Here is a 13,670-nt window from a genome sequence, read left to right as displayed (position 1 = left end):
ATATATATATATATACAATCAATTATACTCACTCTCTCTCTCTCTCTCCATCAGAAAAATCTTTATAGGTGGTGGTGGAGGAGGAGAGGAGGCACTGTGTTTAGAAAATATGTCTGCTTGGTGGCGATGATAGTACATTATAGGTGATGAAGGTAAATTGCAGTTGATGTGTTTGACGGTGGTGGTGATAGGGTGCTACCAACGTTTTGAGTACTATGTGGTGGTAGTAATGTTGCATTTCAGTTGACGAGATTTGTCACTAATTGTGTTATTGTGATTATTGTGGCCAGATTTATTGTTTGTGACTATATCTTGTACGTAATCAAGTTATTGACATGTGTTATCTGTTATTAATTATGACAAAATTTGTATTCAATATGATTGTATGTGACCAGATCAATTTAATTTGTATCTCACTATTAATCGAGTCACGTACAATGACAATAAAGACAAAATTGGTTACACCCTATCACAATTAACACATATTTGATCACCAAAGGTCATCATAAACAAATCTGAACACACCAAAGACCAAAACCACAATTCACCTCCAATCACCACCACCCACTCAATTGCACAACCAATTTCACAACCACAACCACCTTCAACTCAAGTTTACCTTCACTTCAAATCCACAGCAACAATTACCATCACCATCATTTCCGCCAACACCTTCAAATCCATTGTCGAAAACAGAGTCATTAATCTCAAATCCATCTCCACCACTAAGCTTCTCCATAATTATATAAGTAAAAATATAGATCGTCCTCTGATCCCATTTTCTCTACACTTCCTATTGGCACGTCAAGGTTTGACACCAGATCTAGATCCGCCGGTAGTCGAAAATACACCTCAAAATGCGCAAAAGTTGGTGAGTGGTGTTGAGACCGATGGACCAATAATGCATGAATTGAGATTTAATGAATACAACTTGTTGTAATTGAAGTAATTAACAAGATCACGAATAACCCAATAACAAGATTAAAGTAAAGAAATAAAAGAACTGGCAGAGGAACGATTTTATTTTATTCAATCAATGAAAGGAGAGAAATACAGCAATAATAGGTTTTTTTTTTAACAATACTGAAAGATGAGTCCTGTATTTATAGTATAAAATCTAGTCCTAAAAGAGTCCCAAAAAAGGTAAGAAATCTAATGCAATTTAGACTCCTATTTGAGTCACACTTCTAACAATCTCCACCTTGACTCAAATTTCGGTGCAACGAACGAAGCTCCAAAATTTCTCCACCTTGAGAAATAATTCGTCTGCATCAAAATGAACTGACCAATCTCCTCAACGCAATAACCAAACTCTCCACGATAATACGTTCTCCAGCCCGGCGTCCACAAGTGACACCTGAACCCAAACTCGAGTTTCCAAAATTTCTCTTGGAATTAACAATCACTAGACAGGGTCGAAGCACACCCTGTAGCACAAACCACACCAAATGCACAATCAAAAGGTCCTTTGCCAATATTGTCACCTTCAATGATTTTTAAAGCATTACAGACATCTCCAAAACTGTACCTACACTCCATGAGTCCATTGGCATTACAAGAACACATTGTACCCGCTAAAATTGGTGGCAAAGCGGAATCATCAACACTCACTTGAGAAAAGTTCTTAACTGACCTAGAGCCAAACCCGAGAGGTACTGTACCAAATTAAATGTCCACCACGGTACTGAACTTGTTCAAATGTCTCTGAACTGGTTCTGCACTCCCCTGCAAGATGTACAACTGGGATTTCCTCTGTCCCTCTAGTACAACCCGGACACCCCTTCGAACCTTCAAGACTCTACCTCCACCAAAAAATTTGTACCCCTTTTCATCCAAGGTACTAAGTGATATAAGATTCTTTGTCAAGTCTGGAACATGACGAACCTGATCAAGTGTCCTCACTGTTCCATCCTGTAGCCTCAATCTGACTCAACCGATAAACGATATTATTTTATTCAATCAATAAAAGGAGAGAATTACAACAATAATAGGTTTTTTTAAACAATACTGAAAGAGGAGTCCTGTATTTATAGTATAAAATCTAGCCCTAAAAGAGTCCCAAAAAAGGTAAGAAATTTAACGCAATTTAGACTCCTATTTGAGTCACACTTCTAACAAGTGGAGGGTACGCGCTCATTGCGAGCTATGACAACTCCACCTTGCTTCACCGTCTCATATGTTTGAAACAAAGCTCTATTAGCACACATATGATACGAACAAGCAGAATTCAGAATCCACTCCTCAGGTTTGGATTCTCCGTCAGATACAGCCAACATCACATCTCCATCATCACAAAAATTTTCAGCAATATTAGTCTCGTTCGAATTACCTGATTGACCTGCATGCATATTCTAACTTATTAGTAGTAAAAGAAAATATAAATTAAATTAACTTTTAATCGGTTGGAAAAATGTATCTTGCCATAAAACGAATTTTCTTCATTTTTACCGGGTTATTACAATTAAAAATTCTATTTACCACCTAAAATCTGAATTTTAAACTTAACACCATTGTTTTCGAAAACTAATCTTTACTGTACTTCACCTTCGATCTACCCCTCCGTTGATCACCATGAGTAACAAGAGCATCCCACTCCTAGATGCAGGATCTCCAACCAACAACTCCATCTTCTCTTTTGAGAATAGGGAGTCGTATACCTCCTCAATGGATAACGTGTCACGACTATACATAATAGTATCACGAAATGACGAAAAAGAATTAGGTAGCAAACACAACAGGACCAAGGTTAGATCCTCTTCATCATATTTTACCTCCAACGTCTCCAAATCTGCAATGATCTCCTTGAACACAGCAAGGTGGTCTTGCAGTGACCCTCCTTCCGCCGTGCGATGAGAATACAACATCTGCTTTAGAGTCAGTTTGCTCGTCAAACTCTTTGTTATGCACAACTGCTCCAGCTTGAGCCACAAAGCAGCCGCTGTCATCTCTTTCAAAACATCTTGCAGCAAATTGTTGTATAAATGAAGTTGGATTTGTGCTAAAGCCTTCCGATCCCTCCGTTGTTTCTCCTCCATAGACAAGTTTGTTGGCATCCTATCTAAACCCAGCAAAGCATCATCAAGATCCATCTGCGTCAACACAGCTCTCACCTTTACTTGCTACAGCGAAAATCTTGTATTGCGATCCAATAGCGGAATTTCATACTTTAACGAATTCATCTCTGAAAAAATCTCAATTAAATCAGGAAGAACTTACAATCTGCAACACCCAAAACTGAAATTGGACAGCACCACAAGGTCCGTCTCGTCGTCCGGAGAAAACTACCTGAAGACACCGTCACCGAAAACCGCCGCACGCACCGCCACTCTCCTCGCCGGAGTTCCACTGTCGGCAATTGGCCGGAAATGCGCCGACAATCTGTGACCCTTTCTGGACTGTTTCTACCTGCTGAGTCCACTGGTGGTATTCGTTTTTTCAAACTCTTTTTGGTTTGACCAGAAAACGTGAAAACAGATCAAGCAAAAAATCGAAAAATCGGACAGATTCGTTTTCTGATTTTCTGGTAATTTTCAGACGATTTTTCGATCAGTTTTAGGCCAAAAATTCACCAATAATCCCGCTCTGATACCACTTGTTGAGACCGATGGACCAATAATGCATGAATTGAGATTTAATGAATACAACTTGTTGTAATTGAAGTAATTAACAAGATCACGAATAACCCAATAACAAGATTAAAGTAAAGAAATAAAAGAACTGGCAAATGAACGATATTATTTTATTCAATCAATAAAAGGAGAGAATTACAACAATAATAGGTTTTTTTTTAACAATACTGAAAGAGAAGTCCTGTATTTATAGTATAAAATCTAGTCCTAAAAGAGTCCTAAAAAAGGTAAGAAATTTAACGCAATTTAGACTCCTATTTGAGTCACACTTCTAACAAGTGGAGGGTACGCGCTCATCTCTTGCAATAATAACAATTCACATTGCTGTACTTCACCTTCGATCTACCCCTCCGTTGATCACCATGAGTAACAAGAGCATCCCACTCCTAGATGCAGGATCTCCAACCAACAACTCCATCTTCTCTTTTGAGAATAGGGAGTCGTATACCTCCTCAATGGATAACGTGTCACGACTATACATAATAGTATCACGAAATGACGAAAAAGAATTAGGTAGCAAACACAACAGGACCAAGGTTAGATCCTCTTCATCATATTTTACCTCCAACGTCTCCAAATCTGCAATGATCTCCTTGAACACAGCAAGGTGGTCTTGCAGTGACCCTCCTTCCGCCGTGCGATGAGAATACAACATCTGCTTTAGAGTCAGTTTGCTCGTCAAACTCTTTGTTATGCACAACTGCTCCAGCTTGAGCCACAAAGCAGCCGCTGTCATCTCTTTCAAAACATCTTGCAGCAAATTGTTGTATAAATGAAGTTGGATTTGTGCTAAAGCCTTCCGATCCCTCCGTTGTTTCTCCTCCATAGACAAGTTTGTTGGCATCCTATCTAAACCCAGCAAAGCATCATCAAGATCCATCTGCGTCAACACAGCTCTCACCTTTACTTGCTACAGCGAAAATCTTGTATTGCGATCCAATAGCGGAATTTCATACTTTATCCCTCGTTTGTTTTTCATTATTTGTACATTAAAATGAAAAATATAACCATTATCCATCATATCAAGTCACCATATTTGACTTTCTATCTCTTGTGTAGGACTCGTAACGACTATATTTTTCATTCTCATTTTTACGATAATGTGTACCAAACGGTTAACGAATTCATCTCTGAAAAAATCTCAATTAAATCAGGAAGAACTTACAATCTGCAACACCCAAAACTGAAATTGGACAGCACCACAAGGTCCGTCTCGTCGTCCGGAGAAAACTACCTGAAGACACCGTCACCGAAAACCGCCGCACGCACCGCCACTCTCCTCGCCGGAGTTCCACTGTCGGCAATTGGCCGGAAATGCGCCGACAATCTGTGACCCTTTCTGGACTGTTTCTACCTGCTGAGTCCACTGGTGGTATTCGTTTTTTCAAACTCTTTTTGGTTTGACCAGAAAACGTAAAAACAGATCAAGCAAAAAATCGAAAAATCGGACAGATTCGTTTTCTGATTTTCTGGTAATTTTCAGACGATTTTTCGATCAGTTTTAGGCCAAAAATTCACCAATAATCCCGCTCTGATACCACTTGTTGAGACCGATGGACCAATAATGCATGAATTGAGATTTAATGAATACAACTTGTTGTAATTGAAGTAATTAACAAGATCACGAATAACCCAATAACAAGATTAAAGTAAAGAAATAAAAGAACTGGCAAATGAACGATATTATTTTATTCAATCAATAAAAGGAGAGAATTACAACAATAATAGGTTTTTTTTTAACAATACTGAAAGAGAAGTCCTGTATTTATAGTATAAAATCTAGTCCTAAAAGAGTCCTAAAAAAGGTAAGAAATTTAACGCAATTTAGACTCCTATTTGAGTCACACTTCTAACAAGTGGAGGGTACGCGCTCATTGCGAGCTGCAAGTCACCGTCGCCACTACCTCGACCACCAACAAACCACCCACAGTTAAAAAAACCATTCATAAATCAGAAAAAGCTTCATTGGCGCCACCAACTCTGGTTGCAGCCTTCTTACACGACGTGCATCAACTTTTTCCAGTAGTTCTGCTCCGCTCTAGGGTTATCGTGGGGTGGGTAGAGCGGTGGTAAAGACTAGAGAGAGAGAGAGGGAGGGAAGATAAGGAGTGACGATAGAGAGAAAGATACAAAGTGACTCATAGAGAGAGATATATACATAGAGTGGAGGGCTGGGCTTGGGATTAATTGGGGTAGGGGTCGTGGGGTTATTACAATTAAAAATTCTATTTACCACCTAAAATCTGAATTTTAAACTTAACACCATTGTTTTCGAAAACTAATCTTTAATGGCAAGTTTTGGGTAATTTTCCCGAAGGAGAATGATGGTTTAGTGTTGAATGGGTTCTACTTGACAACCCGATGATCTCATTTTTCTGATTGGTGGCCCAAGAGAAAGCCTAATATAAACGGAGCCCAAATCAGGGTCTCTAATTAAAAGGCAAGAATTTCCCCTTTTTCTCTACATTCCAAAGAACTTAAAGCCTAAAGGGTTTTATAGACTAGAAGGTTTGGTTTGAAATGTTAGTCATAGTAAAGTTGTCCATACTTGGTGGGTTTGGAATAAAGTAAAACACACCTTCAATTTGGTTTAGAAATTTTTTTCTCGTAGAAAGTTTTGTAATACGAGATTTTCGTTCATCTTTGTTTAGTACAAAAGATAACATCTTTAGGGCAACATTACTCAGCCCTCGTTTGTTTTTCATTATTTGTACATTAAAATGAAAAATATAACCATTATCCATCATATCAAGTCATCATATTTGACTTTCTATCTCTTGTGTAGGACTCGTAACGACTATATTTTTCATTCTCATTTTTACGATAATGTGTACCAAACGGGCCCTCATCTTATGCTAATTTTTGTAATAGAGTCCAGAACTACGGTCAACAGATCATGAATAGAGTATCTGAATTCTACTATATTCTAATTTAACAACTAAGTGAACATTGTTTCAAATATAGCAGAATAATACGTATGCTCTTAAGATAATTTTTAACTAACGTGTACTAGATAACGTTATTCCTGTTTTGTTATCTTATAATCTACTCTTGTCAAAACAAAAGACCCTGCCGGAAATGCGCCGACAATCTGTGACCCTTTCTGGACTGTTTCTACCTGCTGAGTCCACTGGTGGTATTCGTTTTTTCAAACTCTTTTTGGTTTGACCAGAAAACGTGAAAACAGATCAAGCAAAAAATCGAAAAATCGGACAGATTCGTTTTCTGATTTTCTGGTAATTTTCAGACGATTTTTCGATCAGTTTTAGGCCAAAAATTCACCAATAATCCCGCTCTGATACCACTTGTTGAGACCGATGGACCAATAATGCATGAATTGAGATTTAATGAATACAACTTGTTGTAATTGAAGTAATTAACAAGATCACGAATAACCCAATAACAAGATTAAAGTAAAGAAATAAAAGAACTGGCAAATGAACGATATTATTTTATTCAATCAATAAAAGGAGAGAATTACAACAATAATAGGTTTTTTTTTAACAATACTGAAAGAGAAGTCCTGTATTTATAGTATAAAATCTAGTCCTAAAAGAGTCCTAAAAAAGGTAAGAAATTTAACGCAATTTAGACTCCTATTTGAGTCACACTTCTAACAAGTGGAGGGTACGCGCTCATTGCGAGCAATCTGCCGTCGCGGACACCACCGCCTCCGTAACTGCTTCTCGCTCCCACGCGTTGCCGCATTCGGCCGCTCGCTCACCCTGACCACCGCCACGGCGAGAACCCGAGCCTTCTCAACCAACGACACTCAAGATGAAAAAATCGATGATGTCGAGAAACTACCGAACAAACCGCCGATATGCACAGCCGACGAGATCCACTATGTCTCCGTCAACAATTCCGGCTGGCGCCTCGCCCTCTGGCGCTACAATCCTTCTCCTCAGGTTCCCCTTTTCACATTTACATACATAAATGCATATTGTGCTAGTTCACGGGTCAGGTTGCAATTTTTGCCCTAGGGCGGTGTTAATTGAGTAGCGTAATTTTCTATGTATAAATTGCGTTAGATAATTAATGATCCATGTAGAACTTTATCACTTGATGAGCTGGAATGAGCTTCTATATACACGTTGCAGGAGACAATAAATTCGCCTGTTGAATAATAACTATACATTTTATACAATTATAGATGATCTTCTGTAAATTTCTGCATATGCTACTGGCGGGGATAATCAAACTTTGACATTTCGTGCTTGTTCGTGTAATCAAGGGTGCTCCTAACATTTGGCTATCTTTTTTGGAGAAAATTGTTCTCTTTTTATGGGATACAAGTGACTATTGCTGTTATGTATGAAAGAGAACTTATTTAAGTATGTTGTTTAAATTGTTTGAAAACAGGCACCGCCACGAAATCATCCTCTGCTGCTGCTATCTGGTGTGGGAACAAATGCCATTGGATATGATCTTTCTCCTGGGGTTAGTTTATATGACTTCTACATGTGTAGGAAAAGTTTTAGTTGCCATCAGTAAAGAGAGGAAAGAAAACAACCAGCTTAAGTTTAATCTTTGTGAAATAATTATATAAGTGTTTTCCACTTGTTCTTATACAAAAGTAGTTTAGGAGTCGTCTTGGCCTATACTTGTGTTCCCTCTTGCGCCGTGGAAATTTTTGAAAGGAATGGTCAGTTCATGAAATGGTCCTCAACTAGAGGCAAGATTTAGTTGGGATTTATCCTATTAATGGATCATTAGTATCTATTGTATAGATTCATTTTTTCTTTTAAGATAAATAATGAGATTTATTATTCCTCTTTGCATGTCCTCAAAATTAAGCTAAGTTATTGAAAAACTAACAGTTATGATAACTTAAAAATTTGCCTGTTTTCATGTATTGTCTCTCTTGAAATGCTGCATAATATGCATTGATTGGGAGTGAAAGCATCTTATTTTTGCTATATGATGTCCAAGAGAACAGCACATCAACAAGATACGATTAATCTATCAATTATGCTATACTAATCATAATTTCTAAACTATAATTTTGCAGTCTTCATTTGCCCGTTACATGTGTGGTCAAGGATTTGATACTTGGATTCTTGAAGTTCGAGGAGCTGGGTTGAGCATGCATGGATCAGATGCTAAAGATTTTGAGAAATCAGCTCATCCAATGTCTGAATTCATGGAAGCTGCAGTTGAGAACGTAACCAATGGACTTCCTTCCAGAGAGCAGCAGTCAACCAATACCCAGAATGACTTGGAAAAAGCTGAGATAGCTGTAGCCAATAACGAACCAACAAGGATTGCAACAGCATGGGATGAATCAAAATTGGTGACAAAATTGACAGAAACATTTATGCGCTTATCTGAAAGACTCTCTGGCTTTCTCAGTGAAAGTCAATTCAACATAATGTCTGCTAAATTTTTTGATCAAATATCAAGACTCTTAGAGGATTCGTTCATTTTTGAACGCTTTAGTGAGGTAAGGGGGAAATTACTGAGTTTGCTGGAAACAAGGCAGAACTCTGCTGTTGCTGGCCAAGTTAGGGATCTAAGTCAAAAACTAGTAGATATTATTGAAGAAGGTCAGCGTTCTGTTTCACCTCAGTTGTTTGATCTGCAAGAGCGACTGATTACTACCATAGAAGATTTCCAGAAACAATTGGACTTGATTATCAAATATGAGTGGGACTTCGATCATTACCTTGAAGAAGATGTTCCTGCTGCGGTGAGGTGACATTTCTCCTTGTTGATGGTCATACCATGCTATCACTCTTTATTTAACCCCGTAGTTCAAGCTAAAACATAATTTTTGACATCTGGTGACCTTTTATGCTGACTATTTATTTATTGCTTTTTGGCATTCATAATCATTGTGCTATCCATTTCCAATGTTGTAGATGGAATACATAAGGGCCCAAAGCAAACCAAAGGATGGTCGATTGCTTGCAATTGGACATTCAATGGGTGGTATCTTGCTATATGCGATGCTGTCACGATATGGTAAGTTGGACTCCTATATTTAATTTATATAAATAGCATTAATTTTACTTGTGATTCACTTGAAAACATGCAAATGCAGATTGTAAGAGCGTCTCCAATGCATTCTATGAATTATAGTCAACGTCATAGGCAAGTTGAAAGACTTGCAGTCTACGTAGTATCGGTGTCTAATGCATAAACACTGCCTAAAATTGGTCTATATTAGGTTCTATCTGCCGCCAATAATATTCCCTACATGTCTTTTATCTAATCTAAAATTAAATAAATAAATGAATAAAATGAATAAGAAGAACGAGAAATTCAATGCTATTAAAACATAAACAAAATTAAATAAATTGTTGTCAACATGTCCAACACAGCCCCTAAATTAGATGGAGCTCTAGATAATGTAGCATTGAAGATTTTTTTTAACAAACTATGTCCATTTTGCTTATTTGGAAATTTTTAAAGGTTAAAATAAGGTTGTGCTCTCCAACTTTTCACAGTGTGGTTTTAAATCCCCAATCTATTTAAATGATGACTTTGGGTCCCCAAGCGTCCAAACCATTGGTATAAGTGTTGAAATCGAATGTGACTTTCATACGATGCACACCTGGAGTGTAAAACTGTTAAACCACTTAACATTTATTTCTATTCTTGTGATTTTAACTTTCAAATTGATGATTTTTGTTATGTGGAGACCCAAATTTATTCCTTTTGGACCCAAAACCTGAGTCTTGAAAGTTGGACCTAGATTTATGTAACGTGATAATAGAAGTAGAAACAACCCAGGTCACTGATGTCATCACTACTTATATGATCATTAGAGATTATCAACCTATTTGATTCCCCCTAGTATCATTCTTGTTATAACATTTTTTTCATTCTTTGCCTCATCCTCCTCTTGCAATGTTGCATTCTCCTTTCTCTTTCCATTTGCCTTTCATATAAAGGAGAGGAGATCAAAAAAGAATCCCACAAAATGTTCCAGGCTATAAATATGAAATCACCAAAAACTTTGATTTCAGTCATATACGAGCACACACCTCAGTTGCTCGTAAGCCTCAGTCCTTTGAGGCGTAAGCCTGGATAAATGGCACTGAGGCATATGCAGGCTTTTAATGGAAGCCTCATGCTAGTCATGCCTCAAGACGCTAGTCTCGGACAACTTTCTCAAACAATGTTCGATATATTATGTTTGTGTAATTTCATGATTGCTCTTTATGATATGCACATTTCAGTAAGTACAATTTTTCCATCGCTGAGTTTTGACATGTTCTCGCAATGCATTTAATTTTAAAAGGTTTCGAAGGAAGAGATCCCAGATTAGCAGCTATCGTAACATTAGCGTCATCACTTGACTACACATCTTCTAAATCCTCGCTCAAACTACTCCTACCCCTCGTAAGTAGCATTTCCTTGTTGGTCCATCTCCTTTCTGATTAAAGAAAATTATTACCTCCTACTGGGCAGTACTACAATGTAGTTGTCTTGCAGGCTGATCCTGCACAGGCTCTCAATGTGCCTGTTGTTCCATTAGGAGCATTACTGTCTGCAGCTTATCCGCTGTCATCTCGTCCACCTTATGTCTTATCATGGCTCAATGACCTAATATCAGCACAAGATATGATGCATCCAGAGCTGTTGAAGAAGCTTGTTCTAAATAACTTTTGTAAGTCAAATGTTTTCCACTGCATATTATTATCAGCTTGTCAATTTATTTATGCGCTTAAGGGTTGGGTGGGTATGGATATGGATGTTAAGCTAAATTAGAATGCTACATGGGATCACATTCATTAAATGTGAACAACTGCCACCAACTTCCCCTTGCCTCTAATGAGATATGAAAGATTTGTTGTTATTGTTTTGTTGCATCTAATTATTATCAAATATTCTGTTCTGTGTCTGCTGAAACGATTTCTTGAACACAAGTCGATACACAAATAAAGGGTCAAGCGCTTCAGTCTGGCCTTGATGCGTCAATCATCTATAGATCATCTACTTATTGAACATGGAAAAGAGCCAGAATTAAGTTTCACGAGAATGCGTCCAAATTTATGGAATTTTCTTATCTTGGGTTTGGAAACTGTTAAACTTGGCATAAATCAATTTCAATGTCATTAATATATAGAGTTTCATCACCACTGGCAGGTACTGTTCCTGCTAAACTTTTATTGCAGCTGACAACTGCTTTTCGTGAGGGGGGGCTCCGTGATAGAAGCTGTCAATTTTTCTACAAGGATCACCTTCATAAAAGCAATGTACCTGTCTTGGCTCTTGCTGGAGATCGTGACTTAATTTGTCCTCCAGAAGCTGTATATGGTGTGTGGTCTTGATCCGAAAACTATATTACTTCCCATGGTGCATACTATACCCCATTCATAAGAATAATTGCCTCTTTTGATTCCAATATAGCAAAAGTGTATGTTCTTTTAGCAAATTGATTCCAAATGAGTTAATTCTGTGGGAGTTATTTTATTTAGTTAACCTTTCTTTCATCTTCCGTGCATTATCTCGAGCAGAAACAGTGAAACTCATTCCCGAGCATTTGGTTACATATAAAGTATTCGGAGAGCGTGACGGTCCTCATTATGCTCATTATGATTTGGTGGGAGGACGAATGGTATACAAATGTTTTCCTTTCCTCAATTGTCTGCCCCTGACCCACCTCCCTAACTTATTCACTCACTTTAATAATTCAAACTTTATCTGATACTCACAGGCCGCGGAACAACTATACCCTTGTGTAGTCCAACATCTAAGCCATTATGACAGTAAGTTATCGGATCATGAGCTGTCGTGTAGCAATTGTTAAGCAGCTATCTTCATATACGATGGGAATTACATACCTCCTCCTCTTTCGACTTATTCGCTCATGGTGTCACACTTTCATGGTGAGGTGACCGAAAGGATGAGCGACAGGAACATCTCGTGACACTTTATTTAACAGAATATACAATGTGTTGTCATTATCTTTTATTTCTTCATGCTTCTTTTAGTTTTTTTCTGTTAATGCTTATTTCCAAGCATTGGATTCTGATGTCTAATTTTCCTTCGGGTAGTCAAAGTGGGCCGTGCCACTAATTTCTATTATGTGAAGTGCGACGCCTCTCAAGTCAGAACGTGCATTTTTTGCTATTTTCAGCCACAATTTGGAGATTTATCTGTTGTTATACAAACTTGTGTATGTTTCCAAAATTTATTAAGATGCAATTCTCTTGATTAGCCTACTTTTCATATATGTATGTGTATGTCAATTTGAGCATTGAAATATCATTGTCTACTTCAGCAGTTGTATTTTTTACTGCATCATTTCAAACCAAGTATCAGTCCAAATTAATGTGCAAGGACAATTATGCATAGATTTAATCGAGGTTTTTCCCTAAAAAAAAAAATATTGTAATCGAGCTAATCACATGCAAAACAATTTAAGGGCCCGTTTGGAAGAATTATTTTACCTTTGTTTTCTACTATTGTTCCATAAAATTGTTATTTAGTTGTGGACTGTCATTCTAGGAAATACGTTGAAAATAAAATTAACTTTGGATAAAAAAAATGTTGTAAGCATACGTTTTTGAGTTATTTGAAGAGTTGCTTCGCATGAATATAAACCAATAATTGCAAGATAAATATGTAATTATAATTTTATACTACAATATTAATGTAAATATACCTACCATTTTAGGAACATCTCCAAGAAATGCTCTAAATTCAAAATGCTGTGTAATTTATAGCAAATGCTTTAAAAATAATAATAATAATAATATTTTACTCAAATAACAATTTCTGGAAAATGTAAAAACTTAGTTTTCATTTATTATATTTAGTCATCAATTCAATATTGTATAATGCATGCGAAACGTACGTTGACAATTTTCGAACCCAAAATCTACCACTTGGTATAGATTTCCAGCAGAGTAGGCATGATATGCGGATGGCAATTATTTCAAATAGTGGAAAACATGAGATAATCCCTGCTGCTAAAAAGTCATGTACCATACCGAGAGCATGTTTGGGAGTGATTTTGAGAATTGATTTTTTGATCGTTAGGAGAAAAGTGGGGTCCACCTGTGAGAGAAGAAGTCAAATATGACGACT

General features: G+C 37.3%; 1 protein-coding gene across 1 annotated transcript; it reads left to right on the top strand.

Moving 5' to 3' along the window:
- The first annotated feature begins 7,276 nt into the window (after positions 1 to 7,276).
- On the top strand, positions 7,277 to 12,797 carry LOC111396309. The gene is made up of 9 exons (XM_023022708.1): positions 7,277 to 7,537; positions 7,992 to 8,069; positions 8,641 to 9,318; positions 9,491 to 9,593; positions 10,876 to 10,976; positions 11,070 to 11,244; positions 11,724 to 11,894; positions 12,095 to 12,195; positions 12,295 to 12,797. The coding sequence occupies exons 3-9, from the start codon at positions 8,659 to 8,661 to the stop codon at positions 12,385 to 12,387; spliced, it is 1,404 nt and encodes a 467-aa protein (XP_022878476.1). The 5' UTR covers positions 7,277 to 7,537; positions 7,992 to 8,069; positions 8,641 to 8,658; the 3' UTR covers positions 12,388 to 12,797.
- Positions 12,798 to 13,670: the final 873 nt, after the last annotated feature.

The sequence above is a fragment of the Olea europaea genome, chromosome 6, assembly GCF_002742605.1.
Source record: "Olea europaea var. sylvestris chromosome 6, O_europaea_v1, whole genome shotgun sequence".
NCBI classification, from domain to species: domain Eukaryota; kingdom Viridiplantae; phylum Streptophyta; class Magnoliopsida; order Lamiales; family Oleaceae; genus Olea; species Olea europaea.
Note: the sequence above shows the minus strand (reverse complement) of the source record. Positions and strands in the feature narration are given on the sequence as shown.

Coding starts and splice junctions, on each gene's coding strand:
- LOC111396309 (XM_023022708.1), top strand. CDS start 8,659: ATGTGTGGTCAAGGATTTGATACTTGGATTCTTGAAGTTCGAGGAGCT. Junction 11,245..11,723: donor GCTTGTTCTAAATAACTTTT/GTAAGTCAAATG, acceptor CACCACTGGCAG/GTACTGTTCCTGCTAAACTT. Junction 11,895..12,094: donor TCCTCCAGAAGCTGTATATG/GTGTGTGGTCTT, acceptor TATCTCGAGCAG/AAACAGTGAAACTCATTCCC.